Source organism: Chlorocebus sabaeus, chromosome 23 (genome assembly GCF_047675955.1).
Source record: "Chlorocebus sabaeus isolate Y175 chromosome 23, mChlSab1.0.hap1, whole genome shotgun sequence".
In the NCBI taxonomy this organism is placed as follows: Eukaryota; Metazoa; Chordata; class Mammalia; order Primates; family Cercopithecidae; genus Chlorocebus; species Chlorocebus sabaeus.
Window position 1 is genome coordinate 5,989,968 of NC_132926.1, and position 26,608 is coordinate 6,016,575.

Below are 26,608 nucleotides of genomic sequence, written 5' to 3' on the forward strand. Positions count from 1 at the left end.
TTTTGTAAGTGGACTTACAATCAATAAAACAAAAGCAGCTAATCATATGATAGGTCGCATAATCTATAGCATAGCATAACTTGTGGCCTTGCATAGCCGGTGGCCTTGTAGCTGCATTGAAAGAAAAACAAGAACTGGCTAAATACAGACATTTGTAAAACATATTCATGCTTAAGAAGCCTGGGGAAACAGTAACAGTAAAATAATGTCTTTTTATTTTTTTTCCTTTGCCCTTGTCCTGAAAGGGGGCGGTGTCTGGAGCCGATTCCTTTGGCCTTGGCTTCTAAAGCAGCCTTATCTTGTAACTGTCCTTGAAGTGAGCTGCTAAGCAGAGGAAAACTTGTTCTTTTCTTTTTAACCCTTGCCTGTTACTTTTCTTGGAGTGAATAAATGCATGCTTATTTTTAAATTTCTGCCTCACACAAAAAAAATATGCTGGAATTTGATTTGAAATTAAATAAAGAGGTCTAGGAAATAAGTCACCAAATTCTCAAAAATACATTCATTAGAGTAACATGTAATTTTTAAAAGCAGTTTTAAACAAAACGTAGTTTTAGGCAAATCAAGATAATTTCATTTATGGCACATAAAATTCCATAATCTTGTGCATAACACTTTACAATGAGAACTTTTGTTAACCAGGACACATTTTTTCTCTGTCCATTCTTTTGACACACAGATTTATGTTTCCCTCCTAGACTTCCTTGCAAAAATGCCTGTTTCGGATTCCTCAGAGTACAGATAAGAAGAAAGGCTTGATCAGCAGGTGGTGGATCTGAAGATTCAAAGAGGTGCCATGGCTCAAAAGTAGACATTTTGGTAAATGTGAAGAAGTAAGATTCAATGAAGATGGTAAGAAATGAAAGGTGTTACCAAAAGTGGGTGTGTGTAGCTATGCTTGTCACACAAAGTAGGCTTTAAGTCAAAAAAAACACAAAAATAGAAAATAAAGGTCATTATAAAATGATAAAGGGATCAATTCAGCAAGAAGGTAGAACAGTTGTCAATGTAAACACACCTGACGCAGGAGCCCCAGTTATTAAAGTAAGAGTTATTCGAGCAACAGACAGACAATAATAGCTGGGGACTCCAACACCCACTTTCAGCAACAGACACACCCTCTCAGCAGAAAAGCAACAAAGACCAGACTTACACTCCAGTAGAAGTCAAAGGGACCTGACAGGTAATTACAGCACATTTCACCCAGCAACTGCACAACCTGCGTTCCTCTCATCAGCTCACAAAACATTCTCCAGGATAGGCCACGTTTTAGGCCACAGAACAAATCTCAAAAAAGCATTTAAAAAGTGAAAATCATAGCAAGAATCTTCTAAACCCAAAATGGCATAAAACTAAAAGCCAGTAACAAGAGAAACGTTGCAAACTCTCCAGGTACATGGTATATAAATAACGGTAATGGTCAGTGAAAAAATCAAAAAGGAAAGTAACAAAAACATTTCTCGGAGAAAAAAAAAGGAAACAAGAAAAAAAAATATATAGTAGGTGTTTTTGACATAAAAAACGCAGAATAAAAAAGTTCCAAGATACAATAAAAGAAACATTTTCTGAACTAAGAATTGATTGGAATGTCTTCTTTCATTGGTAACAAAATGACTGGCAAGGAAAGGTGATGTCCCTGAATTTTTTTTTTTTTTTGAGACAGAATCTTACTTTGCCACCCAAGCAATTCTCCTACCTCAGCCTCCCGAGTAGCTGGGATTACAGGCATGCGCCACCATGCCCAGCTAATTTTCTGTATTTTTAGTAGAGATGGGGTTTCACCATGTTGACCAGGCTGGTTTCAAACTCCTGACCTCAGGTGACCCACCCACCTCGGCCTCCCAAAGTGCTGGGATTATAGGTCTGAGCCGCCACGCCCAGCTGATTAGACAGGCTTTTAAAGCCACAGCAGAAGAAGCAGGAATATCTGTAACCAATGGCCAAACAGTATTAAACTCCTGGGTTGTTTTGGGAGGAGTCACTACAACTACAGCTCAACTAACACAGTGCTAGGGGGACCTACTGGAGTTGACAAGATCCTCTGGGGGCACAAGTGGCAATGGCTGTGCACCAGTGGCTGGATATTCTGAAAAATGAAAAAAAATTAGTAGTCATCCAAGATGCTGTACAATTAATGTACTGAAAAGCATTGATGAACATGGTCCGGCTCAACAGGAGAGCTGCAGGAATCGTGCACACGTTCAATGCCCACGCAGCCACTGACATCACTGGCTTCGGGGTCACAGGTACAGAATGTGACCAAGCAGCAAAGGGGCTCTCTTTTTAAAGGTGCTTTCATAGGCAGGCATGGTGGCTCATGCCTGTAATCCCAGCACTATGGGAGGCCGAGGTAGGCAGATCACCAGAGACTGTGAGTTCGAGACCAGCCTGACCAACATGGAGAAACTCCATCTCTACTAAAAATACAGAAAATTAACCAGGCATGGTGGCACATGTCTATAATCCCAGCGACTTGGGAGGCTGAGGTAGGAGAATCACTTGAACCTGGGAGGTGGAGGTTGCGGTGAGCCGAGATCACGCCATTGCACTCCAGCCCGGGCAACAAGAGCAAAACTGTCTCTAAATAATATAAAATAAAAAGTGTTTTCACATATAACAGACATTACCAATAGTGTCAAATAGCAGTTGGTGTCTTTTCATTTTATGTATGTTTATCATATAAGTCTGTTTTTTTAGTGTCTTGAATGGTTTTCTGGAAAGACAGCATTGGTAAGTGGCACAGGATGGTATCCTAGTGTAAGAGCGTTGCTTGAATCCTTTGTCTTTGAAAAGCCTACTCTTGGACCGCGCATGGTTGTTCACGCCTGTAATCCCAGCACTTTGGGAGGCCAAGGCGGGTGGATCACCAGGTCAAGAGATTGAGACCATCCTGGCCGACACGGTGAAACCTCCTTCTTGGCCGGTCACGGTGGCTCACACCTGTAATCCCAGCACGTTGGGAGGCTGAGGCGGGCGGATCATGAGGTCAAGAGATCAAGACCATCCTGTGAATGGTGAAACCCCATCTCTACTAAAAGTACAAAAAATTAGCCGGGTGTGGTGGCGGGTACCTGTAGTCCCAGCTACTCGGGAGGCTGAGGCAGGAGAATGGCGTGAATCTGGGAGGCAGATAAACCCTGTCTCTACTAAAAATACAAAAAAATTAGCCGGGCATACTTACGGGCACCTGTAGTCCCAGCGACTTGGGAGGCTGAGGCAGGAGAATCACTTGAACCTGGGGGACAGAGGTTTCAGTGAGCCGAGATTGTGCCACTGCCCTCCAGCCTGGTGAGAGAGTGAGACCCTGTTTCCAAAAAAAAAAAAAAAAAGAAAAAAAAAAGAAAAAAGAAAAGCCTAGTTTTGTCACTCAAGAGCATCTCACACCCAGGACAGTTTCCAGTACTGCATTCTGTTCAACACAGTAAGTGCTTCACTGCATAAAAAACACTTTGAAGACAAAAAGAAATTTCATTTTTTGTAGCCTTCCTGATATTTACAGTAATACTATTAACTGTTTATTGACAACAAAAATGACATATTTGTAATGTGATGATGTGATGTAATTAGTTTTTTTTTTTTTTTTTAAACTCAGTTTTGCTCTTGTTGCCCAGGCCAGTGTGCAGTGGCAGAATCTCAGCTCACTGGCACCTCTGCCTCCCAGGTTCAAGCGATTCTTCTGCCTCAGCCTCCCTAAAGAGCTGGGACTACAGGCTCCGCCACCATGCCTAACTTTTGTATTTTTAGTAAAGACAGGTTTTCATCATATTCGGCAGGCTGGTCTCCAACTCCTGACCTCAGGTGATCTGCCCATCTTGGCTTCCCAAAATGTTGGAATTATAGGCATGAGCCACAGCGCCCAGCCGAAATGTGATGTTTCTTATTGTAACAAGGAATTGCCTTTTAAAGGGAAGTTCATGTATTATACTCATTTGCAATATATAATTATGCAAATAATTTTTAAATATAGTCAATAACAAAGATTGTTCTGTGTATGGTAGTGTTTAAAACCTTTTTTTCCCCAAGATGGAGTCTCACCCATTGCCCAGGCTGGAGTGCAAGAGCGTGATCTCGGCTCACTGCAACCTCTTCCTCCTGGGTTCAAGTAGTTCTTCTGCCTCAGCCTCCCGGGTAGCTGGGATTACAGGCGCGTGTCACCACACCTAGCTAATTTTTTATTTTTAGTAGAGATGCCCGGAGTTTTACCATGTTGGCCAGGCTGCTCTCGAACTCCTGACCTCAGGTGATCCTTTTATCTTAGCCTCCCAAAGTGCTGGAATTACAGGCGTGAGCGACTACGCCCAGCCAATACATTTTTTAAAATTTTGTATATTGATTTCAGGCTTTTTATTTTCTTAAAAACAGCAGCTATTTAGCCTAATTCTTAGCAGTGTTTTGATCTCTGGGCAATAGTATTTTATACATGCTTTTTGTGATCTGTGTTCACAATCTGCATTGCCAATGTTGCAGCTCAAACGTAAGCTCGGCTTGTTATTCAATAAATATTTAATTTTTAAACTTGCTTCTATATGGCTAGGTGCAATGGCTCATGCCTGTAATCCCAGCACTTTGGGAGACTGAGGTGGGTGGATCATGTGAGGTCAGGAGTTCAAGACCAGCCTGGTCAAAAACTCCATCTCTACTAAAAGTAGAGTATAAATAGTGTATAAGCCCTGGGTCCTAGGCTCTGGGTCTAAGACTTGGTCCTATGTTCACCCCAGGACCCCCTAGCACAGGTCTAGTGGCTTCTTGTTATTAGAGGTGAATGTGATCCTGGGCACCATTTCTTTGGGGGAAAACTGGATTCTTTGGGGCTCCAATTCCTCTATGTTGCTGGCTCTCCTAGGCTGTCAGTACCACATCCCACATTCTCCTGTGTACGGGGGGAAGGGCACCCCAGGCACTCCCTTCACACTTCCCCCATGAAGCTGAAAGTGGCCAAATTCTCCCATAGAAGTTTCCTGCTTCCTTGAATAAACATAGAAATTGATCATCCCAGCCTAAAGAAAGTTACATTTGTCTCAGTGGAGTTGTTTTCTTGGGAAATCTCCCAGAGAACGGTAGGGAGCTGAAACTTACCAGCTCGGGGCCTGACAGTGAGAGCCTGCCCCTCACCCCTCCCGCACCCCTCTGGAGCGCCTCAGCCACCTGGTGTCTGTTGACCAACGCCTCTGCCTCCCTCCTCCCTAACTCTTGTTTTCCCACAACTGGTTACCTTTCTTCCCGGCCAGGCCTCCGGGACCCCCACCCTCTGCACTGCTCTGGATGCTGACAAAGGCTCTCCTGCCCGCTCCCTGCCCAGCTCCTCCCCTCCTCCTGCCTTTGACCATGCAGAGGCCGAGCTCCACGGTGCCTCTGCCTCTGAGAAATAGCTGGGGGTGCGCTGCAGGGGAGCCTGGAGCATGGGTAGGGGAAGGGGTTTTGGGGAGAGGGCGTTGTTCTCTGAGTCCTCTGTGTGGCAAACCCCAGGAGTACCAGATCTTGCATCTCCACCTGGCTTCCCTGCCCGCTGTGCAGTAGAAAGGGCGCACGTGGTGAAAGGAGCGGCTGTGCTTGCAGAGGTGCACGGACCCAGCTACTGGTGGCCTTTCCAGCACCCGCCCGACTTCCACCTGTCTGGCTGCTACCGCGCCATGCTCCTGCCCGTGCCCAGTGGCGTCTGGCTCCCGTCCGCGTCCTGACCCCATTCTGCACCTGCGCGCCCCGCTCCTACCTAAGGCAGACCGGCGCCCGCTCCTACTCGCCGCCTCGCGCTGCCCTTTCCGGCTCCTTCGGAGCAGCCGGCACCCGCCTGGCCCAACAGTGATCAGAGTAGGGCGCGCAGCCGCTGAATGCTCTGGAGTCCCTGCCCGGAGGTGCCACGCCCGCGTCGGCCACACCCGGGCTGGCATGGGGCTGCGGGACTTAGCGCCGCACCCCACCGACCAGAGCCACCGTCTCTACAGCCGCGGCCCCAGCGCGCACTGGGGATAGCAAAGACGACATCCGGTGCTGCCGCGGCTGCTCGGCAAGTCAGTCTTGCTGGTTACAGGCGCCCACACCAGCCAGCGCAAAGGCGGCCCGGAGTGCCAAGTGGCGGAGCCAAGGCTTTGAGCACCACTTTTCTGCTTGCGCTGGGCAGGGGGCTGCATGTGACCGGCCACCTGGCCTTGGCCGGGAGCGCACTGGTGGCGGGCAGCGCGCAGGTCTCTGGCAGGAGCAGGCGCCCGTCGGCAGCGGGGCCAGTGCTCAGAACCTAGCACTGTGGGAGTTCCCAGCGTGGTTGTCCCGAGCGCCAAAGCCGGTATCCTGAAGGAACCAGGACAGCTCTTTCAGGGCAGGTGTGGGCGAAGGGGCAGGGAGGGAGCCCAGGAAGCCGCGACAAGCACCGGGGTCTGTTTTTGCGGGAGGTGGCAGTCCTGGTTTTTTTAAAAATTGTATTTCTTTATGCTTTAAGTTCTGGGGTACATGTGCAGAATGTGCAGGTCCGTTAATAGGTATACATGTGCCATGGTGGTTTGCTGCACCCATCAACCCGTCATCAACATTAGGTATTTCTAATGCGATCCCTCCCCCCGGCCCCCACAGGGCCCAGTGTGTGATGTTCCCCTCCCTATGTCCATGTATTCTCATTGTTCAACTCCCACTTATGAGAACACGCGGTGTTTGGTTTTCTGTTCCTGTTTGCTGAGAATGTTTTCCAGCTTCATCCATGTCCCTTCAAAGGACACGAACTCATCCTTTTTTATGGTTGCATAGTATTCTATGGTGTATATGTGCTACATTTTCTTTTTCCAGTCTATCATTGATGGGGATTTGGGTTGGTGCCAAGTCTTTGCTATTGTGAACAGTGCAGCAATAAACATACGTGTGCATGTGTCTTTATAGTAGAATGACTAATAATCTTTTGGGTATATACCCAGTAATGGGATTGCTAGGTCAAATGGTATTTTGTAGTTCTAGATCCTTGATGTGGAGAAATAGGAACGCTCTTACACTGTTGGTAGGAGTGTAAATTAGTTCAACCATTGTGGAAGACAGTGTGGCGATTCCTAGTTTCCTTTTTGACCTCTACCTTCCTCATTCCTCCTCCAGCTCTGCCGCTTTGGTTGGCAGGGGAGTGCAGGGGCTCTCTTTGGCAAGGCTGCTTTGCTCTCCTGCATTTTTGCCACCCTGGTCTTTAAAAAGCTAAAAGCCTGTTGTTTCTGGGGTGGGCTCCCTTGGAGGGGTGCAGTGGGCTGAGACCCAGCCTGTAGCCTGGGAGTTCTGTGCCACTGTCTGGCAGGGCACCTGAAGATGTAGCTTTGGGGCCATGGGAGGCTCAGGGCCAACACTTACGGGTGCAAGTTTTTGGCCTGGGTATCAGGAGCCAGCGGGCTGCACTGAGGACTAGGTGCAGGGTGTGGCACAGAGTTGAGTGTCGGGGGCAGAGTTGCTGCAGTGCAGAGGACAGAGGCCAAATTCTCCTATAGAATATGTTTACTGCTTCTTTGAATGAATGTGGAAATTGCTCCTCCCAGTTTTAAAGTTACATTTCAGTGGAGTTGGTTTCTCAGGAAACCTCCCAAACAACAGCAGGAAATTCAAGAGGTGGTGCGGGGGGTGGGGTGGTCCTGGGCATCAAAAGGCAGGGGTGACAGAGCAGGAGCACCATCATCTCAAACACTGCCACTTTAACTTCCAGCTCCCTTTCTAGCCCCATGCATTTCAAGGAAATCACTTCACTTCTAACTACAAGCAGCAGCCAGAAAGAGCAAGACAGTGAAACACAGATAAGACAGCTCAGGCACAGAGGGAGGTGGCGGGAAAGTCTCTCAAGTAACTGCCAAACTTCACCCTCATAACAATGGGCCCCAGTAAACCAGTGGGCCTTAAGCACAGTCCTTTCCCTTCAGGTGCACTAAAATATCGGGAAGCTACAAGCAGACTCAGGGGAAGACGGAAGTATGCCTGCAGCTGCAGCAAGATGTACGAGCGCACACACACACCTGTCCCGCCAGGTAAGCACGGCAAAGAGACACACAGGCAGCGCAGCCTCTGATAAACTTTCCCACCCTGAATCCTTAAAAACTCTTAGCCTGTAAGGGAGTGCGGGTTCCGACCTAACTTTGTCATTAGTCCCTCCCAGGTTTGAAATCAACCTGTTGACTATTGAGCCACCCTCCTTCTGAGATGGAGATGTTTATAACTTGGGAAACTGAGGCTCAGAGAGTCGACTAAGGGAAGGCAAGAAAAGGAGGCAGAGCCCCCTGCAGGCCCTCCTCACCCAAGGAACTGAGAGAAGCCCGGACCAGGGTCTGCCTTGCAACCCACTCTGCCTCCACCTCCCTTTGTGGGACCTCGGGGTGGCCCTATTTCCCCTGTGCTGGTTGAACTCCTTTTTGCTGCCTGATGTTTTGGATCCTGAGCCCACACCCAGGCAGGGCAGTCTCCTCTCCCTGTAGTTGCCAAGGCCAGCAGGCCCCAGGCTTCACACCTCTGTCCTCTACTGGGCCACCCTCAAGTCCCTGGGTGTGCACATGGAATAAGGTGTGCATCTGTGTTCACACAAGTGAACACAGGTATATGCATATGTGCATGTATGCAAGTGCACAGGGGGGCAGGGGCACCCACTTGGGGCTCCTCAGATCTTTTCCCCAGGAGAAAACCATATCCCCACCCTGGTGTCAGCTGTCCACTCAAGCCCCCCAAGGGTGGGGGTGGGGAGAAGGGAAAAGTGCCTGGGATGCCAGGCAGCAGTGCAGGCTCAGATGGGCCCTGAGGTGGTCACAGAGCTGAGCCAGGCATCCAGTCTGGGCAGCAGCCAAGATGTGGCCAGAGTGGTTCCTGGGAGGTGGAGGGATGTCATCCAGGCCCACCCCCTTCCCTCTTCATTCTCCCGGGACAGTCACAGGAGCTTGTTTGTTGCTCAAAGTTCCCCTCAGCCCCTCCCTAACTACAATGTCCCTTCCCTGGGCATAGGCCCGAGTGTGAAGCCTGTGTAGCTGCTAGGAATAGAAACGGGGCTCGTATGCACTCAAGGGAGCCAACTCCAGCTCTGTAAAGCCTGGCAGGGGTGGGTGGCAGGCAGCAGAAAGTCCAGTGGTTCAGGGTACCTCTCATGGGCTGGCTGCCCACACCATCTATCCCTCAGCAGGACAGCTCTGGACATAGCAGTTGGCCAAGTCCAAGCCAGCCCATCTTGGCAACTCCTCCTCCTGCCTGCCAGGGTGACTTCATTTTTTGAGGTCTGCAGTGATACACAGATCACTGCTTCAGTCGTGAGCTCAGCCAAGACACAAGAGAAACAGGAGGGGCTGGCCCCGGGGGCACCCCAGGCACAGCGTCTTGGGCCCTCCCACCCCATGGCCTTCCCTTTCTCCATCTCTCCGTGGCTGGGTGCAGGGCAGACCTCAAGAGGCAGCTGGGGGATGCGGAAAGAACAGGGACTTTCCCCACGGAAGCCCAGAACCCACATCCAACCTCACCCCAGGGACCCCAGCACAGGTCGGCTTCCCCTTGTTAGAGGTGAATGTCATCCTGGGCATCGTGTCTCTGGGGGAAAACGATTCTCTGGGGCGCCATGCTGGCTCTGCTAAGTCCCACATCCTGTGTAGAGAGAAGGGCACTCCCTCCACACTCCCCCCAGGAGACGGAAAGCAGCCAAATTCTCCTATAGAATATGTTTACTGCTTCTTTGAACGAATGTGGAAACTGCTCCTCCCAGTTTTAAAGTTACATTTCAGTGGGGTTGGTTTCTCAGGAAACCTCCCAAACAACAGCAGGAAATTCAAGCTTACCAGCTCGGGGCCTGACAGTGAGCCCTGCCCCTTACCCCTCCGGACTGCCTTAGCCACCTGGTGCTTGTTGACCAATGCCTCAGCCTCCCGCCCCCTGCCCACCTAACTCTTGCTTTTCCAAACCTGGTTACACATTTTTTCCCAGGCCAGGCCTCCAGGACCCCCACCCTCTGCACTGCCCTGGATGCTGACAAACGCCCCCCAGTCCCCATCTTCTACTTCCTCCCGCCTCTGGCCCCAGAAGCTGAGCTCCACTGAGCCTCTGCCTCAGGAAAAATGGCCAGGGTGTGCTCTGGTTGGGAGAGCCTGGAGCATGGGGTAGGGATGGGGGGGTTGGCGGGGAGTGTTATTCTCAGAGTCCTCTGGGTCGCAACTCCAGCAGTCCCAGATCTTGCATCCCTGCACGGCTCCCCTGCTGTCTTTGTGCAGCAAAAAGGGCAAAGCACAGGGACTGCAAAGCAGGTGCACCTGGTTAAAGGAGGAGCTGTGCGTGCACAGGTGAGTAGACCCAGGCTACTGGTAGCCTTCACCAGCACCACACCTGCTCCCACCTACCTCTGCCTGACAGCTTTGCTCCTACCCGCGCCCTGCTCTTACCCCTGCACAGTCCGTGGCCCACGCCCCACTCCTGCTCCTGTCCCGCCCGCACTCCTCTCCTGCATACCACCTGCGTGCTGCCCCTGCCCACTCCTGTCGCCCAGGGCTGAAGGGCTTCTCAAGCATCGCCAGAGTGGGCACCGAGACCTAGGAGGCGCTGAGAGTGAGGGCTGCGAGCACATTGTCACCTCTCACCTTGACCACAGTGTCCCTCGGGTCCACCAAGCCCTGGGCAGGCATGGGGCGACGGGCTGACCGCCGCACCCCGCCCCGGAGAGCTGCCGGCCAGAGCCATCGTCCTTTCTGCAGCGACACTGGTGGGCTCAGCAGCTGGGGGGCAGGGAGGGGGAATCAGGGTGACAAGTAATTACATTTATTTATTTTGAAACGGAGACTTACTGTGTCACCCAGGCTGGAGTACAGTGGCGCGATCTTGGCTCACTGCAAGCTCTGCCTCCTGGGTTCACGCCATTCTCTTGCCTCAGCCTCACGAGTAACTGGGACTACAGGCGCCCACCACCATGCCCGGCTAAGTTTTTGTATTTTTGGTAGATAACACGGGGTTTCACCGTGTTAGCCAGGATGGTGTCGATCTCCTGACCTTGTGATCTGCCTGCCTCAGCCTCCCAAAGTTCTGGGATTATAGGCGTGAGCCACCGCGCCTGGTCAAAATTATCCATTTTTCAGTGGGTGATTTGTGGCATTCAGCACCGTCACAGCCTTGCACAGGCATAGCCTCTGTGTAGTTCCAAGACATTTCCACGACCCCAAAAGGAAACCCCATACCTATTAAACAGCTGCTCCCTGCTCCCCGCCTCCCCCGGCCCCTGGGTTTGCCTCTATGGCCTGGCCTCTTGTGGACATTTCATCTGGAGTTTTGTCTGGCTTCTGCCACTCAGCATAAGGTCTTCTGGGTTCCTCCACCCTGTGGAATGCGTCAGGCCCCCTTCCTGTGAGGGGTGAATAGTGTCCCATCACCCGTTCATCTGGGGACGGACATGTGGGTGCCTTCCACCCTTTGGCGATTATGCAAAGTGCTGTCAGGGACATTTGCGTTACAAATAGCTGAGTCTCTGCTTTCAGTTCTCTTGGGTATGTACCTAGGCCCCACGTGTGAAATTGCTGGGTCATTGTTTTGTTTTTTGAGGAGCTGCCACGCTGTTTTCTGCAGTGGTTGAACCGTGTTCCATTCCCAGCAGCAGTGCACGGGGGTCAGTGTTTATCACGTCCTCACCGCCCCGTGTTACTCTGGTGCGTGTCTAACTCTGGCCATCCAGTGGGTGCACAGTGCCATCTCGCTGTGGCTCTGGCTTGCCTTTCCCTGGTGACAGTGCTGCCGGGCATCTCTTCCTGGGCCTGCTGGCCAGTTGCATCTCACTGGAATGGCATCTCTTTGAGCCCTCTGCCCATTGTCTACATCTGGAAAACCCAACAGCCTGTCCCATTTTTAGTGTCCTGAGTTTAAGCATTTCTCTGCCCAAACCATCAAGCAGCTTCATCCAGAGGCGTCTTCATCAGTGCCTGAGCCCCAGGTCTGTTTTGAGGAGGGCGTGGGATCATCTGATTTCTCCTGTGGGCACTGAGTCACCACCATCCTCGGGAACCCTGGGAACATTGTCAGAAGACCTCCTTCCCCCAAACCTCAACTGTGCCTGGACCCCTTCCCCACCCACGGCAGAGGGCTGCATGTCATTTTAGGAGTGTTAGGAGACTTGGGTCCTGGTCACAATTTCACCATGAGTGTAAGAGGCGAGTGCTGGGCCTCCGTTTCCCTGCACAGAATGGCGGAGGGATGTCCGTGTTCTCCAGTGGGTGGCTCAGGCCAGGTGTTGGAGGAAGAGCCTCTAGGAAGAGAGGGCTGTGCCTTTGTGTGCAGGGATGGTGGCGCCCCTGAGGCCAGGGCTGGCTCCCATCTCTGCTCCTCCTCCCACTGCTCCTCCAGGCCACTCATCGTGGCTGGGGGCCCAGGAGGAGAGGTGTTTGCAGAGGCCCTGCACTGCACACTGGGTCCCCCACTCCCCATGTTGGGAAGAAGGAATTTAAGTCTGGAACTGAAAGTGCACTGCCATGATGGTGACTATTGTCCTCATTGGGCACCAGGGAGGTAGCTGTTCTTGGCATTTATTGAGTGCCCAGTGTATGCACTAGGCTGTTCGTGCATCTGCAGAGCCCAGGGTTTTCTTGATGGTTTGGCAGAGAGATGCTTAAACTCAGGGCACTAGGAACAGGACAGGCTGTCGGGTTTTTCAGATGGAAGCACTGGCTTGTAGATGAGTGCAACTGGGCGGTGGAGCCGTGAGCTGAGGCAGCTGCTCCCAGAGTGAGGCTCCTGTGGACCATCCCGTCACTCCAGCCTGCCCCAGGCCTCTCCACACCTGCTCAGTGCCGGGCATCAGGCCATGGCGGATGGGCAACCTGATGCCTCGTTCTGCCCCTTCCTTTCATGTTTAGACACAGCCGGTGTCCAGCAGCATGTTCCAATCGAGGTCACCAGACGGAGAGAACAGATTCTGTGGCAGTAAAGTACCAACATGTAAGCAGCACCTACCGCCATGCCAGGCAGGGGCTGAGTCACACGCCCCTAAACAAGGAATAAACTGTTCCGACTGCCACAGAGTTTCTTTTGCTCTAGCAGCTAAATCAGCACTATGAACAGTTGTAGCGCACCACCAGACACTGAGTAACTGGCCTCCAAGCCCTGTTCCAGCAGCCGTAACTGCAGCTCCAACTGGACAGGAAACCGGTTTCAGTAACTCACTCCTGGGAAGAGAGCACCCGCCACGGGCTGGCTCTGGCCGGTTTACAGAGGCTGTGCACTTGTGTGCCTTCGTGTCCTGAAGGCCTTTTGAGGTATAGGGCCTAATTGTAATACATTTAAATATTAGGTCTCCACCCCATAGTGAACATGGGTCCTATGCTGCATGTGTGTGTGTTTGGTATGCATCAGGACCATCCTCATGAATATTCATAGCTCCTCCTGTAACCTGTGGGAGGTTTCTATTCAGCCAGCCTGTCCTGCGTAAAGCTCCTGCCCCAGCTCCCCCTCCTTCTGTGTTGATTGATGAGCCAAACACATTTAATCCTGGAGTTTGAGGTTATCAGAACTCTCCATTTAGAAAATCATCCTTTATGTATTTCCAGACAATACATTGTTGAACATATAATGCTGCTTTTTTGTTCATCTCTGAGTCAATAGCTAGTCTTTCATGTATACATTCATACCAAATCTCTCAAGAACTCAAAGAGATTCAGAAATCAGTAAGTATGCAACTTAGTTGCATACAGAGAAAAACAGTAGATAATATAGATAGCTGATAAGAGAGTTTATACAATTACTATGAGTTATATTTTTAGAGATTGACTTTTAAAAATTAAATTTAGACCAGGCACAGTGGCTTACTCCTGTAATCCCAGCACTTTGGGAGGCCAAGGTTGGTGGGTCCCCTGAGGTCAGGAGTTCAAGACCAGCCTGGCCAACACTTCAAACCCATCTCTACTAAACATACAAAAATTAGCCAGGTGTGGTGGTGCATGCCTGTAGTTCCAGCTACTAGGGAGGCTGAGGCAGGAGAATCGCTTGAATCCGGGAGGCGGAGGTTGCAGCGAGCCAAGATCGCACCACTGGACTCCAGCACCACTGGGCGACAGAACGAGACTCTTGTCTCAGGAAAAAAAAAAAAATGACTTTATACTAAGGCATTTTATGCTTTCATCTGGAACAAATTTAAAATTGCCGAATACAGAAATTACTGATGACTCAGGAATAGTAAAATGGGTGGGGATAGTCTTTCAAATCCAGGAAGGAACCTCATTTTATTCTGAATGTGTTTTGACCCTCTTCACCCTGAAATTTTCACTATCGAATATATTTGGAAGGCGGGTCTTTTTTCCTCATTTAACGTTTATCTCATACACAGGGAATAGTACTGTGGGTGTGGGATTCAGATTTTGAAATGAAGCATGGACTCTGAGTGGCCGCTTGTCCTGTGAAAGTGCGCTGGTCTGGAGAGCGGCAGTTGGACCCCAGAGTGTGGCACGTGTTCCTGCGTTCATTTGAACATTCTCTGATGAACTGTCGCTGAGGTCATGTGATGATGCGTATCCTGTCTCCACTCCAACTGCCACTGGATTTCAACTGCCGCTGGGTTTCAACTGCCGCTGGACCACTCACCAGAATGGGAGGCAGCCTCTGCTGCTGTGGTGAAGGTAGGCTCACTTCTGTCTTCTCACTGCAGCTTCTTCACACGGGCCACTTGTACTTAAAATGTCTTCCTGATTTATTTATTTTTTCCCCAACTCCAGTTTGTCTACAGGTTTACAAATTGGTTTTAGAGTTTTATGACTCAGTTTGCATTTTTGAGTCTATCAAGCTTTTGGCCTTACATATTTTCCTCTGTTTAGAAAAATGTTCTGTTTTCAAGGCCAATTTTATACACACTTCCATAGAATAGACCCAGAAGAAACGCAGCAGCATTTCCTTCGTCACGTCAGGAGGTCTCGGTACCAACTACAGGGTGGGACGTTCCGTGAAAGGCAGATGACAGGCCAATGTCTTCTACATTGAGACGTGAAAATCTTAAATGTTGAAGCAGCTGGAATCCAGAGATTTTTAGAAAATAATCTGAGATTTTCTGATGGGAAACACAGTAGCCTAGTTAAGAGGTTTTGAGGGATTGTTTTAAATTAAAGACATTTTAAAAACAAATAAAATCAAGTGGATATACAAAGTTACAAAATAGAAAAAATTATTAGAGGTTATAAAAGGTTTATGAAAATCTTACTTTTTAGTCAAAACTGACTGGGGTAGATAGGTTTATTGATAAGGTCTTATTAAAATTAGCTACAATATTAAAAATACAGCAATACCAAACTAAAATTTTGGTTTAAAAATAAGCTTTTAAGATAGATAATTTGTTCTCAATGAAATTATAAGAGGTAATAATTTTTTATTCTGAAATCTGTTTTTTTTTTGTTGTTGTTGTTAAACTTCTCAGATTTATGCCTCAGAGGTTCGCCTTTTACTGTCTCTTTACACCTAATTTACAGGCCCCACATCATCGCCTTCTGTTTCTTCTCCCCTGGAAAAGGCGCATCTTTCTACTTGGCTTGGGTGATAACTCTTTACATTTTCATCTCCATTTTCATCAGTTCCTTTGACCCGTGGCCCCCCCCCCCCCAGGTTCTAATTCTGCTGCTGTAGTACTAAAATGCTTATTTTAAAGGTCTGAAATACTAATGTTTGTCTCAGATGTAACATGATTTTGTACTCTTGGCCTTTTGCTATATCTTGTTTTAGGTGATCAGGAAACCTCCCCATGCTGTTAGTTAGAACCAGGTATCCCCCTGCTCAAGTTACTAGCACTTCTGTTTACATTTCTCTGTAATACAATATTCACTCATGACTGAACACACGCTGTGTCTCATTAAATTCGAGTACCCTTCTCATCAGGTGTGACTTCCAAGTTATTCAATAAGTTTCATTCAAATACGGCCCATTCTCAGGCAGGCCTTAGTTCGTCCTGCTCAGATAGTTGCTCAGATGATGGTCAGTGAGACAGTGGGGGTCACAGATTTAATTCATTAAATCACTTAAACACCAGCCCTGAGGGCCACATTTTCAGTGAACTGCTCATGCAGGGTTGGTCAGTGGAAGGGAAGTTGATTCTTGGCACAGTCATCGGGTGGCAGTTGGCTTAGAATGTTCTGAGTTCCGAGCCATCTTGGGGACCAAGCAGACCGTTGGTCCCTTGGGGTGGTCACGGTCATGGGGGTGCTCACCACCAGGCAGCTGGCAGTTTGAAGCTGCTGGGGAACGATGGCCAGACATTTGAATTTGTTCATCAGAGAGGCTTTGTTTGCAGGCAAGTGCCATATTTTAGGTGAAGAATGAAAATCTAGAGACAGAAGTTTTGCTTTGTTTGAATGATTTGAGCTCTTCTCTGGACTTAGTCACCTCCAGGCATCCACCTTCCTGAAGAGACCTGGGGCAGGAGGGTTGAGAAAGGGAGTGGAAAGAGCTCCTGGTTCAGGGTCCAGGCCATGCTTTAGAGGCCTCAGGGGTTCAGGGACCTCTGTCCCCAGAAAACCATCTACATTCTTGTCCCAGATCCCTCACTCCTGAGTGCTGTGACTCTGGGCAACTCGCTTCAAATCCCTCATTTCACTTCCCTGAGCTGTCAACTCTGGGTAGAAGCCCCTGCCCTGCCCATCTCTCCAGGCTGGTGTGGGCATCACAGGAAATAACAGAAACTCTCATGAGCTCTAAAGCATCGGGCCCGTGTGAAGGAGAAAGGAAATTTCATCCTGTACTGCCCTGGAGCCCCTCAAGTGCCTTCTCTATATTAACCACTGTCACGGGCCTGGCTTATTCTTGTTTGTTTGTTTATTTATTTATTTATTTTGAGATGGAGTCTCGCTCTGTTGCCCAGGTTGGAGTGCAGTGGTGCCATCTCAGCTCACTGCAAGCCCTGCCTCCCAGGTTCACACCATTCTCCTGCCTCAGCCTCTCGAGTAGCTGGGACTACAGGTGCCCGCCACCTTGCCCGGCTAATGTTTTGTATTTTTAGTAGAGACAGGGTTTCACCATGTTAGCCAGGGTGGTCTCGATCTCCTGACCTCATGATCCACCCGCCTTGGCCTCCCAAAGTGCTGGGATTACAGGCATGAGTCACCACGCCTGGCCGGGCCTGGCTTATTCCTTCAGACATGTAATGATTGAACACTTTATGGCACTCAAGAAGCACCCAGTTTCTTCAGACTTTACCTCTATTTAATTACTTTTAGCCTTAGAACATAACATAGGGCTTTACAAACATTTCCACACTTGGAAGAGGGAACTGAGGCACAAAAGGGTCTATAGGACTTCTCAGTTCATGTAGCTTCCAAATAAGAACTTGAGCCCAGACCTTCGTGCACCAGTTCCCCGTGCGCTTGGTCACTCCCATCTGCTGCCTTTCTACCTTGCCTTATCTCAGTACAGGGATTTGCCTACGCAATTGGTCTTCACCGTTTTAAGTGCATTACAGAGTGCAAATTCTTCCTAACGCCCAACTCAGATTCACAAGGCTTATCTCTGCAGATGGTGACAGTGGACAATGGATCAAATGTTGAACCCAGTGGTTCCCTGCATTTTTTTTTTTTTTTTTTTTGAGACGGAGTCTTGCTCTGTCACCCAGGCTGGAGTGCAGTGGCGTGTTCTCAGCTCACTGCAAGCTCCGCCTCCTGGGTTCACGCCATTTTCTTGCCTCAGCCTCCCGAGTAGCTGGGACTACAGGTGCCCGCCACCACGCCTGGCTAATTTTTTGTGTTTTTAGTAGAGACGGGGTTTCACGGTGTTAGCCAGGGTGGTCTTGACCTCCTGACCTCGTGATTTGCCCACCTCGGTCTCTCAAAGTGGTGGGGTTATAGGCATGAGCCACCGCGCCTGGCCGGTCTCCAGGCTTTTTGACACCAGGGACCAGTTTCATGGAAGATAATTTTTCAAAGGACCAGGGTGGGGGGGAAGGATGCTTTCAGGATGATTCTTGCACATTTATTGTGCACTTTATTATTAATATATTGTAATAATTAATGAAGTAATTCTGCAACTCACCATAATGTAGAATCAATGGGAGCCCTGAGCTTGTTCTCCTGCAACTAGACAGTCCCATGTGGGGGTGATGGGAGACAGCGACCCATCATCAGGCATTAGATTCTCATAAAGTGCGTGCAGCCTGGATCCGAGGCCTGTACAGCTCACAGTAGGGTTTGCACTTCTATGAGAATCCAACGCGGTGGCTAATCTGCCAGGAGGTGGCGCTCAGGCGCTGATGCCAGTGATGGGGAGCGGCTGTAAATACAGATGCAGCTTTGCTCCCAGCTGGCTGCTCGCCCCCTGCTGTGCAGCCCGGTTCCCAACAGGCCACACACTATCGATGGCCCAGGGGTTGGGGACCCCTGATTTAACCCATTTCCCATTTAGAAAAGAAAAGCGCAACTTGCTGACAGCACAGTGTTCTCAGGGAACACACAAAATGGGTTGAACTGTGAATAAACGATTCCTCATTTCTCTATGGTCTTCTGCAGCAAGATGTCAACAGCTGTCTTTATTTTCATACATTTCCCAGGTTGTTGCCCCGATGAACCGGAATCCACGCGCAGATTTAGAGCGCATATGCGCCGTGATCCTGATTTGCCCCCTGAAGGGCAGCTACATACAGGTACCGTGGAAATTCAGTTACCCTTGCAGGCATAAGGATTCCAGATTCTTCAGTGTCCCACACTTCAGACCACTCTGACATTGCTACACTGTATCTTCTTTATTTCATGTGTGCAAATTGACTAGCGTAGTACTAGTCAATCACTAGTCCTGCAAATGTGGAAGATGTATTTCCACTTCAAGTTTGGTTCACTTTTAATAGTAAAGAACCTCTCAATGCAAGGTTTAGATATTTAGCTGATTGTTAGACATTGGCTAAAATGGAACTCTTCCTGATAAAATGTTGCTGCATTTTCAAACAAAATGGACATCCTGTGAAACTTGTAAATTAACATGAAAATGGAAATACTACAGAAAGTTCGCATATACTCTCACCCCTCAGTATCTTTTTTGTGATCACATCTTACATGAATGTGGTGCATTTGTTATAGTGGCTGAAGCAACAGTGATATCTTCTTCTTAATGAACGTCTAGAGTTCGCAGTAAGGCTCACCAGGTGGTGTTCAGCAACAACAAAAGGGACCTCTTAGTCCCTTTCTTCTTTTCTTAGGACCCCTGACTACCATAGATCATTTATTTTACTGCCTCTATAGATTTTCTTTCCCAAAATTCTTAGAATTAGAATCATAAAGTATGCAGCCACTTACGACTAACTGATATCACTTAGCAATACACATGCAAGATTTTTCTCTTTCCTTCCCTCCCTTCCTTCCTCCCTCCCTCCCTTCCTTCCTTCCTTCCTTCCTTCCTTCCTTCCTTCCTTCCTTCCTTCCTTCCTTCCTTCCTTTCTGTCTTTCTCTCTGTCTTTCTCTCTTTCTCTCTTTCTTTCTCTCTTTCTCCCTTTCTTTCTTTCTTGCTTTCTTGCTTTCTTGCTTTCTTGCTTTCTTTCTTTCTTTCCTTTCTTGACAGAGTCTCAATCTGTCACCCATGCTGGAGTGCAGTGGCGTGATCTCGGCTCACTGCAACCTCCGCCTCATGGATTCCAGCAATTCTCTGCCACGGCCCCCCGAGTAGGTGGGATTACAAGCATCCTCCACCACACCCGGCTAGTTTTTGTATTTTTAGTAGAGATGGGGTTTCACCATCTTGGCCAGGCTGCTCTTGAACTCCTGACTTCGTGATCTACACGCCTCGGCCTCCCAAAGTGCTGGGATTACAGGCGTGAGCCACTGTGCCTGTCCAACATGCAAGATTTTTCATATCTTTTTGTAGCTTAACTGCTTACTCATTTTTTATCAATGAATCATATTCCACTGGGTTCATGTAACAAAGTGGGTTGGTGCACTCACCGCCTGAAAAGTATCTCAGCTGCTTCCAGTTCAGGCGATTACGAATATAGCTGCCCTCATTCTCGTGCAGAATTTGCAATGGGCGTAATTTCAAAATGTAACTGGGTAAATGTTTAGAATTTTAGTCAGTTGTTTATATAGTAAGACTATGTTTTCCCTTGTAAGAATCAGGTAGAATTCAGTAAAATCACGTGTGCTTTTTTTTTTTTTTTTTTTTTTTTTTTTGAGATGGAGTCTTGCTTTGTCACCCAGGCTGGAGTGTGGTGGCGTGATCTCGGCTCACTGCAAGATCCACCTCCTGGGTTCATGCCATTCTCCTGCCTCAGTCTCCTGAGTAGCTGAGACTACAGGTGCCCGCCACCATGCCTGGCTAATTTTTAAAATATTTTTAGTAGAGATGGGGTTTCACTGCATTAGCCAGGATGGTCTCGATCTCCTGACCTTGTGATTCGCCCGCCTCCTCCTCCCAAAGTGCTGGGATTACAGGCGTGAGCCACTGCGCCCGGCCCACCTGTGCATTTCTTAAAAAGTTCTTATTGATTCAATTTCTATAATAGATACAAGCCTACTTAGATTATCTGAGTCTCCTTTGGGTACTTATGATATAGTTTCTGCCTTTGAAGGAATTTGTTATTTTTACCTAAGTTGTCAAATCTGTGAGCATAGAGTTATTCTAAGTATTCCTTTATTATCTGCTTGATATTAATGGGATCAGCAGGAATGATTCTTCCTTTTATTTATATTATTTGTAAATTGTGTCTCCTAGCTTTTCTTGTTGGTTAGCCTGGCTGGAGGTTTATCAAATCTATTTATCTTCCCTACGAAGCAGCCCTTGGTTTTGTTTATTTTATCATGTCTATTATAAAGATTTCTGCAAATAATTTTTTGTTCTATTTTTATGTCTGGTTTACATTACACTATAGTTTTTTTCTCTAGCTTCCTAAGGTGGAAGGTAAGAAAACTGAATTAAGATGGTTTTTAGTTTTGTTGGTTCGTTTGTTTAAGACAAAGTCTTGCTCTGTTGCCAAGGCTGGAGTGCAGTGGTGCGATCTTGGCTCACTGCGACCTCCACCTCCCAGGTTCAAGTGATTCTCCTGTCTCAGCCTCCTAGAAGCTGCGACTACAGGTGCCCACCACCATGCCTGGCTAATTTTTGTATTTTTATTAGGGATGGAGTTTCACCATATTGGTCAGGCTTGTCTTAAACTCCTGACCTCAGGTGATCCATTGCACCTCAGCCTCCCAAAGTGCTGGGATTACAGGTGTGAGCCACTGCACCTGGCCTGTTTTTAGTTATCTATACAGCATTGTGAATAGAACTAATGCCCTGAAGTCTGTACTTAATAATGAAAATAACACATATTGTGTATTTTTCACCACAATAACGCTTTAAAATCCAATAATAGAGATGATAAGTGCAGAAGGAGCATATGTAGATTCAGGAATGTTAAACATAGTGCCTTTTTTTTTTTAAAATAAAGGATATTTACCAGGCCTCTTTCTGTGATGAGACCCTGTCCTGGAGTGATGTCTCCTGCATTTGTGTGCTGCCTGTGTGAACACTGCCTACTTCACAGTGATGAGGGTGGCTTAGCCACAGACCCGAGACTCTGTCTCCCAGGGCTCTCCTGATGGTGTCCTTTGCCTCCTTCACCACCAAGGAGGGTGGCCCAGGAGCAGCTCAGCCCGTGCTCTCGCCCACCTCCTCCACACACGCCAGCCCTGTGTGCTCAGCATCCAAGGCTGCCAGAGGTCCTTCAGCAGCTCCCACGGCTGACAGTGACTCTGTTTCCTAGACTACCACCAGGAGTGGCAGCGGCCCTCGGTGACTTCCTGGGACCTGATCCGGGCAGCACACTCGGTAAAGTCTTCTTTCTTTGTCTGAGATGCGAATTTCATTTATTTTGGTTTCTTTCTATTTTCTCTGAATTAAGATATGTAAATTTTACCACGTACTTTACAGATGAGCCACCGAATTTCTTGGTGGGCAGAGGTATGTGAGAGCCCATTCATTGCCAACTTGGAACTTGTTCCAGACGGCACTCATAGATGACAGCGTTAGTGATACCCTGCATGGCAGAGAGCATTTTCCTCAGGAGAAATGCATTCTTGAAAATAGCAGTGACTCTGCAACCAAAAATCATTTTGGGAATCTCATGTAATACTCTTACTCATTTCCACAAGTGTCTTCTAGGCTTTATTTTGGGGCCATTGACTCAAGCACTATCTCCCAACCGGTTTTCTTTCTTTCTTTTTTTTTTTTTCTGAGATGTATTCTCACTCTGTCACCCAGGCTGGAGTGCAGTGGCGCGATCTCACCACACTGCAAGCTTTGCCTCCTGGGTTCATGCCATTCTCCTGCCTCAGCCTCCTGAGTAGCTGGGACTACTGGCACCTGCCACCACACCCGGCTAATTTTTTTTGTATTTTTAGTAGAAATGGGGTTTCACCATGTTAGCCAGGATGGTCTTGATCTCCTGACCTTGTGATCTGCCCGTCTCGGCCTCCCAAAGTGCTGGGATTACAGGCATGAGCCACCATGCCTGGCCTCCCAAACGGTTTTCTAATGCCACCAAGTGAAGAAAAGTCCCAAGAACACAGGACACAGCATGGTCTGACCCTCACAGTGTTTTCCTTTCTCTCTGCAGACATTCTCAGCAATTCAGGAATACAGTACGTACTCTGGGATCTCCCATTTGATAAGGAAAAATCTTAGCTTTGAGAAAGGTGACACTTTCCTCCCTGCTTTTGCTGGAGAGTCACCCTGGTTTGAGCTTCCTGCTGGAAATGAGGTTTGGGCGGTTTGGTGTAAAAAAATGAAGAGTTTAGTCAACAACTGTGGCCATCCACTGTAGTTCCCAGAAGCAGTGATGTCATTTAAACAGGAATAGGGTACGTCGGGGTGGAGAGGTATGGAGGAGAGAGTCCGTGTGGAGTGATGGTGAATGCCTTTGGGAGTGTGTGTGCATTTCTCTAGAAAGCATGTTCCCCTGTGCAAAGCACGACCCAAGGATCAATGTTCTAGAAACAACATTCCATCCCCACATCAGTCAACACTTCATCCTTCACCACAGCTGTACCAGAAGGTTAGTTGAACATCCCCCGTCCTCAGATTGGAGACGGTGGAGAGATGAATTTCCCAAGCTCTCAATTTCCTGAATGGAAAAGGCAAATGTGAACTCAGGAAGGGGTGAAAGGTGGACGTGATGGGCCGCTACTCCGCAGTCCTCACGTGGCCCTGGTATAACTCGTCACCACACCAGGGAGTTCCAGCATCTGTGTGTGCATGTGGAGGCACAACAGCCTAGAGATCCCAACGCTGCCCAGCACTGTAAGATGTTCTCAGTGATGGCGAAAGGCAGGGTAGCAACACAGTGGACTTTGGGGTGGTCCTGCATGTGAAACACACATAGGGGAGTCACAGGCTTTTGGCTGCAGAGGTGGTGTCAGTTCTCAGCTGCTGTTCTAAAGCAGAGAATAATCAGGGATATGTCCTATTGTATTTAAAGATATGATTGGACCCAATGGGGAGGCTCATGCCTGTAATCCCAGCACTTTGGGAGGTTGAGGCAGGAGGATCACTTGAGCCCAGGAGTTTAAGATCAGCCTGGGCAACATAGTAAAGCCACATCTCTACAAAAAACACAAAAATTAGCCAGGGGTGGTGACGTGCTCCTATAGTCCCAGTTTCTCAGGAGGCTGAGGCTGGAGGATTGCTTTAGCCTGGCAGGTGGAGTCTTCAGTGAGCCCTGATTGTGCCACTGCATCCCATCTGGGAAACAGAGTGAGATCCTGCCACAAAAAACAAACCAAAATCATGATGACCACGAGCCTTAGAAATGCTCCAGCTTAGTGACACACACACCCAAGAAGTAGCGCCCAATATGGTGTCAAAAACAAGTTGGGTGTCAGCCTGGTGCCCCCTCTTCCCTGCTGGAATCTCCAACAGCTGGGTTAGAGAGGGTTAGCGCCCCCACATGCTGCCCGCATGACAGGCTGTCCCAGTGTCAAAGCCAGTGTAAGTGTGAGCAGCAACAGACTCCATGGACACACACACGTATGGAAAAGAGAGAGTGGAAGGACAGATAGCAGGTGCTAAATCGGGGTTACCTTTAAATAGGAAGAAAACTGAGTATTTTCTTTTCTTTCTTTTTTTTTTTTTTTGGAGACGGAGTCTCGCTCTGTCGCCCAGGCTGGAGTGCAGTGGCTCAATCTCGGCTTACTCCAAGCTCCGCCTCCTGGGTTCCCGCCATTCTCCTGCCTCAGCCTCCCGAGTAGCTGGGACTACAGGCACCGCCACCTCGCCCGGCTAGTTTTTTTGTATTTTTTTAGTAGAGATGGGGTTTCACCGTGTTAGCCAGGATGGTCTCGATCTCCTGACCTCGTGATCCGCCCGTCTTGGCCTCCCAAAGTGCTGGGATTACAGGCTTGAGCCACCGCGCCCGGCCAAAAAAAACTGAGTATTTTCAAAGCTTTATTTCATTGCCTTCAAAAATGGCGAGGAAATAATTAGAATATTTTGGGTACAATTAAGTCTTCTCTTTAAAGAAAGGTTGCTAGGTGGGATGATATTTACAGCGGCAGCACAGGTGGATTCTGGGGAGGAAATGACGTTGGAAGAACACAGGAACGGAGGGCAAGTGAGCTCGGATCAGATGAGGAGGCAGGAGCCCTGAGAGGCTGCAGGGACACACAGCCTGCCCTGGGTGGTGTGCCCTGTTTGAGATGGGCTATTTTATGTTGATGGGGTGGCCTGGGGATCAAAAGCCTTCCCTGCTCCTCCCCTGCACCTCCTGACGGTCACTCTGTGTCCTCATAGGTCCCATGGAGAGTCCCGTGGAAAAATTCATCTATGAATCAGATGAGGAGGCCCCACGACAGTGGCAGGTCAGGCCACCTGCTGTTGTCACAGAAAAAGTTAGTTTCTTAGCTTTATCTTCTTGAATTAATATAAGATATGAGAATCTGGCCGTATATATCATAGGTGACTTACACAGTGTCCTTGGTGGGGGGAATTCTGAGTGAGTCTGTTCCCCACTAAGGTTTGATTTAAGACGGAGAAAATGACAGCATCAGCCACTCACTGAGCGGCAGTGAGCTTTCTCCTCAGCAGCTTGATTTTCTCCTTGGGGCAAAATCACTTAATTGCCAAGGAACATGGCCTTGAGAGGAAACATCCTCCAGGAGAAACTTTAGGCCGGGCGCGGTGGCTCCCGCCTGTAATCCCAGCACTTTGGGAGGCTGAGACGGGCAGATCATGAGGTCAGGAGATCGAGACCATCCTGGCTAACATGGTGAAACCCCGTCTGTACTAAAAATACAAAAAATTAGCCGGGCATGGTGGCGGGTGCCTGTAGTCCCAGCTACTCGGGAGGCTGAGACAGGAGAATTGCTTGAATCCGGGAAGTGGAGGTTGTGGAGAGCAGAGATCATGCCACCACACTCCAGCCTGGGCTACAGAACAAGACTCCGTCTAAAAAAACAAAAACAAACAAACAAAAAAACCAAAAACCCCCAGAAACTTTAGCATAAGTCCATTTTTCCTGCCCTTCTTTTGTGTTCCTTTGACTTGATCACTGTTTTCCATCTGCCTTTCTACTGCCACCAAGTGAAGAAAAGACCTGTGCCCACGGGACTCAGGATGGTCTGAAACTCACAGTGTTTTTCTTTCTCTAAATGCAGGCCGGCGGACTGCCTGAAGAAAAAGGTGTGTGTTCTGGAATCACTCCTTTGCTAAGAAAAGATCGTCAGTGTTGCAAAAGGTGGCACTTGCTCGCCTGCTTTTGCTGGAGAAGCCACTTTGGTTTGAGCTTCCTGAGAGAAATGAGGTTTGGACAGTTTGGTATAAAAAACACTGAGTCCAGTTGAGACCTGTGACCATCACTCGAGTCCGGGGAGGCAGGATTGTCATGTAGATGGAATAGTGTGTTGTTCATTGGGGTGCAGAGGTACGGAGGAGAAAGTGCTTGTGGAGGGATTAGGAATGTCTTTGGGAGTGTGTGGGCATTTCCCCAGAAAGCATGTTCCCCTGTGCAGAGCACAACCCAAGGAGCAATGTTTCTAAGAAATTGCATCACCACTGCACACTTCACATAAATGAATGCATTCATCCTCCACCACGGCTGTACCTGAAGGTAAATTTAATATCCTCATCCTCAGATAGAGATGGTGCAGAGATGAATTTCCCAGGCTCTCGATCTCCTAAATGGAAGAGGCGAATATGAACTCAGCAATGGGAGAAGGATTGATGCAGTGGGTGACTATTGTGCATTCACCAGCCAGCCCTGGTATAACTCACCATTAGTCCAGGGAGTTCCGGCATCCGTGTGTGCATGTGGAAGGATGAGAGCCTAGAGAGGTCCCAACACTGTCTGTCATTGTAGGCAGGTCTCAAAGGTTGCCTAACCCAGGGTAGCAGTAGGTACATTTTACACTGGACTTTGGTGTGATCATTAGTTTGAAACACACAGCGCGAGCTCACAGGCTTCTGGCAGTAGTGGTGGGGTCATTTCTCAGCTCATGGTGAAAAGCAGGGAATACTCAGGAACATGCTCTATTGTGTTTAATAACATGATTATCACAAGCCTTAGAAACGCTCCAGTTGGCCAGGAACAGTGGCTCACGCCTGTAATCCTAGTAGTTTGAGAGGCTGAGACAAGTGGATCGCTTGAGTCCAGTTGGAGATCAGCCTAGGCAACATGATGAAACCGTGTATCTACTAAAAATACAAAAAATTACCTGGGCATGGTTGCATACCTGTAGTCCCAGCT

The 26,608-nt window shown here is 48.6% G+C and overlaps 1 protein-coding gene across 5 annotated transcripts in view; it reads left to right on the forward strand.

Annotated features, from left to right (window-relative positions):
- LOC140709950 (uncharacterized) overlaps positions 1-26,608 on the forward strand; it is a 97,764-nt gene that overhangs the window by 53,629 nt on the left and 17,527 nt on the right. For 4 of the 5 annotated variants that reach the window (XM_073010509.1, XM_073010510.1, XM_073010508.1 and 1 more), the window contains exons 3-9: positions 699-852; positions 7,872-14,558; positions 18,458-18,550; positions 21,635-21,699; positions 22,487-22,511; positions 24,658-24,755; positions 25,521-25,545. In XM_073010509.1, coding sequence (XP_072866610.1) covers positions 14,444-14,558; positions 18,458-18,550; positions 21,635-21,699; positions 22,487-22,511; positions 24,658-24,755; positions 25,521-25,545 — 421 coding nt within the window. In that variant the 5' untranslated portion in view covers positions 699-852; positions 7,872-14,443. The remainder of the gene's footprint in view (positions 1-698; positions 853-7,871; positions 14,559-18,457; positions 18,551-21,634; positions 21,700-22,486; positions 22,512-24,657; positions 24,756-25,520; positions 25,546-26,608) is intronic. The other variant, XM_073010507.1, reaches the window with a different exon arrangement.